General features: G+C 37.5%; 1 protein-coding gene across 1 annotated transcript; it reads left to right on the top strand.

Annotated features, from left to right (window-relative positions):
• LOC149772029 (uncharacterized) lies at positions 1–768 on the top strand. The gene has a single exon (XM_089947965.1). It carries the CDS (start codon positions 1–3, stop codon positions 766–768), a length of 768 nt encoding a protein of 255 aa, XP_089804091.1.
• Positions 769–3,678: the final 2,910 nt, after the last annotated feature.

Raw genomic sequence — 3,678 nt, 5'->3', positions numbered from 1 at the left:
ATGGATATGACGGAAATAACGCTCATTCATTGTTTCGTCATTTATTGTTATTTTATCATACCAAATGCAGCAGAACCAAGCAAATATGTTCAAAGTGAGGAAATTGCAATTTTAATAAAGAGGATAAATGTGATGGAAACAAAGATAACATATATAGAAAGATTCGCAACTGAAGGCAGACAACGTGAGAAAGCGATGCAAGAACGAATAGAATATCTAGAAAAGGCACGGAGGCATTGTCAGACGCTAACCAATAAAATGGAGACACATCAGGAGGCGATGCAAGGTGAAATCAATCGGCCATATAAAGAAATTCATAGGTCAAAAGAAGCGGATAGAAAACTTCAAGTAGCAATATCGGACGCATCCAGGGATGAGAATAAAGATCGTGCAGGTCCGGACAAGGAAATAATTGCCACTACTAATCTGACGATGAACGAGACAAATGTCCTTGACATTAGTGGGGAAATGAAGCCGTCCTTTGTGCATCATAAACGAGCCGACGGTGGTAAGATGTTCAATAAATATAGGCACGAAACCAGAATCACGCACACGTGTTCTTACGAATGTACATACAAAACCTCAGAGAATATCTGTGGTAAGCGAAAGAAAGTACGATCTGCATGGAAGTTAATTCCAGTCACACCATATCCCCCTCAAACTACACCCCAAAATCTAATTATATTAAATAAACATGCGATTCCTATATCTGCAAGACATATTTGTATTGGAGTGCAGTACATAAAACGACTTAGATATAGCTATTAATTTCTGCCGATTATACTGAAACGGTTTTGAAAGCTGTTTGTCTTGCGAACAATTAAAAGCTTTTGTTTATCTCTATCATTAGGGGCCCCGAGTGGACTAGTTGTCTAAAGCGCTCTCCGTTACTAATCACTGCCATCTCACCTCTGTCTGCGTGGGTTCGAGTCTAGGATTCGGCCAATGTGGGTATGTGAGAAAGCTTGCCAGTAGCTTCTCGTGGGTCGGTGGTTCTTCCCGTGGTTTTCCAGAATTCTTCCTTCACCATTAATACTGGCCGCCATGTATAGGCTATCGTGTGCTGAAAAATGGCGTTAAACCCCACAACAACAAAAACAACATCTGTATGATTACCACTCATTAATGCTTATGTATGCTTCAGTTTTGACATGTTAGCCCATAACTTCCAAACGTGTGATATGCCAGTCAGTTCTAAAATATCTATTTTTAAAGGCATGTCTTACCTTCGATTACATGAAAATAATTGTTGAAAGAGAGGTGTCATGATTTTCAAGCAAGGTATTCATTAAATTACTTTAACTTGATGTATTTAAGATCTATCAAAGGTATTTATGGAGAAAGATAACCCATAAGAGAGCGTCTAATTTGGGTAAAAACCCTCTTACAGGAAATGTACTAGTTCAAATAACCTTCTCTTTGTAATTGTTCTTTCATTGTAATAGGTGTGAAACAAACCTTGCACCAATGCCAAAATGACTCCATTTGTTTTAACACGATTGCTTCTTTTGGAATGAAATTTCTACACATATCTTGCTTGGACTTCATTTAGTGTTGGCAGTGTTTATAAAGGAAGTGTTTCAAGCTGAGTCTTGGCATTGTACCAGTGACTAGCAAAACAAAGCTGACGCTTTGTCCTTTTGCATGGATAAGGTGTACATACATATATACATAATTGTCTATTTCTATAAATGCATACATACGCATATGCAGTAATATATAATTACACGCACAGCTTAACTTCAGAGGTTGAGTATTAGCAAAGCAAAACCGTATCGAGGGTCTGCATAGGTGACAGAAGTGATTGATTTAATTAGAACAATAGCTGAAACATAAAACAATGGATCATACAAGTGGTTTCGGAACAATAGGTGAAATAGACAAAATATTTTGATAGTAGCTTGGCCAATTTAACTGGGAGTGGTATTTTGACCTAATTTAGTTCTTCAATCAGAGGGTATTGGAACAAAAGTAGGAACGGCCATGACCTTTCCGTATAGATCCTCTGGTGTATGCCTTATCTTTGTTCAAAAGAACAAAACTAAACCGTAGATCAATGACTGATGACATCATTTCAAGGCTTATTTGAAGACAAATATTTTATATATTAGTTGTTGTTGATTTTTCAATGGGTTTTGGCCCCGTTTTTAGTACATGCTAGCTAGATATGAAGCGCAGCATACCTGATGGATGAAGAACCCGGGGGAACACTGGGAAGGACCATCGACCATCGGAAAACTACTGGAAAACGTTATACATTACGGCGTTAGCCGAGTCGATAGTCAAGCCGAGGAGGACATGGATGAGATGGCAGTGATCTCAAACGTCGACCGCCTTAGACAACACTGCCATTTCGTGGTCCGTCTAATATGATAGGAATATGGCATACCATATACAAGATTGTACTTGCCCGATCCTTTCAGATGTGATTTATGAAAAAATCTACTAATGGTGGAGCAAACGTTTGAAATATGGATCCGATGCCATGCATTTCATTTTAAATGAAGACAACTATAGCTTTTTGACACACAACGAGACATACTGACTGTGTTCTATAAAACTGCAGTGTGTGGTAGTGAAATCATACTGCAATGCTTTCAGAAGGCTCAAAAATTAAGGTTTTGCTTTACATCAATACATTATATTTTTATCTACAAATGTTTTTTCAGCTGTTTAGTCTGGAGAATAAAGCAGCCATGTAATGAAAATGATATGACCACCCACCCCCAATAAACAAAAACAAACACATATCTTTTGTTCTACTAAATCTCAAAACGTTCGTGTTTGGGAAAATGCGTTTCTTTTGTTTCTCTGAAAACCATGAAGACATATTTACATGTCGAATATAAATATATTTCAGCTCATCGTTCAAGAATAAACGCATAGCAATTCCCGGTACTCTTATTCGTAATAACTTATGAATGATCGCTTCCTTTCATGCATGTGTGTGTGTGTGTGTGTGTGTGTGTGGTTGTGTGGTTTTGAAATAGAATACACGATTTGTTCCGAATTTAGTTTGTGACTTTTAAATATTTGAAAACTGTAATTTGTTTGGCAAGTTACACTGTTAACAGAAGATGACTGCGTAGCCGTGTGTCTTGTTCACGGACGTGATTGATCAGCTTTCTTCTGGTCATTTTTCCTTTCTCTTGGTTGCATGCACTCGTATTGTATATGCATAGTCTAAAAGAACACTTCCCATACCATATTTCTTAGTTATTCTGGCAATATCTGGTATAAAGCCCGTTTGTTTTAGCGGGTTGTTCAGATACTGACATAAGCGCATAATGAAAATCGTTTTCCAGATAAAAGTCCAATCGCCCTTACACACTCGGCTGAAAAAGAGCAATTTCATCCTATATATGTATGCTTCCATTGACCAGAGTCGCAAGAGTACAAACAGAAGAAAAACTCGTTTGGAATCGACATATTATTGATATTATTCAAAACTATGAAGAAACTTCCTGGAGAGCAAATATGGAACTAAGGGGTGATTTAATTCACTTCAGAAACATTCATTTCGACTTAAAACCAAGTAGTATATGGTTTCATGGGCGTAAATTTCCATTCATGTTATGGCCTATCTCTGAAGTAATGAAACTATATATCATGCCTGTTGGTGAAGTTAAGGTATGCAAACTCTGTGGAAAAAAGACTGACGAAAGAGCGAAACATCTT

The sequence above is a fragment of the Sinohyriopsis cumingii genome, unplaced genomic scaffold, assembly GCF_028554795.1.
Source record: "Sinohyriopsis cumingii isolate HCF-2022 unplaced genomic scaffold, ASM2855479v2 utg001527l, whole genome shotgun sequence".
In the NCBI taxonomy this organism is placed as follows: Eukaryota; Metazoa; Mollusca; class Bivalvia; order Unionida; family Unionidae; genus Sinohyriopsis; species Sinohyriopsis cumingii.
This window is presented reverse-complemented; position numbering and strand designations above follow the sequence as displayed.

Bases quoted from the DNA above. Each gene is read 5' to 3' on its own strand.
- LOC149772029 (XM_089947965.1), top strand. From the start codon at position 1: ATGGATATGACGGAAATAACGCTCATTCATTGTTTCGTCATTTATTGT.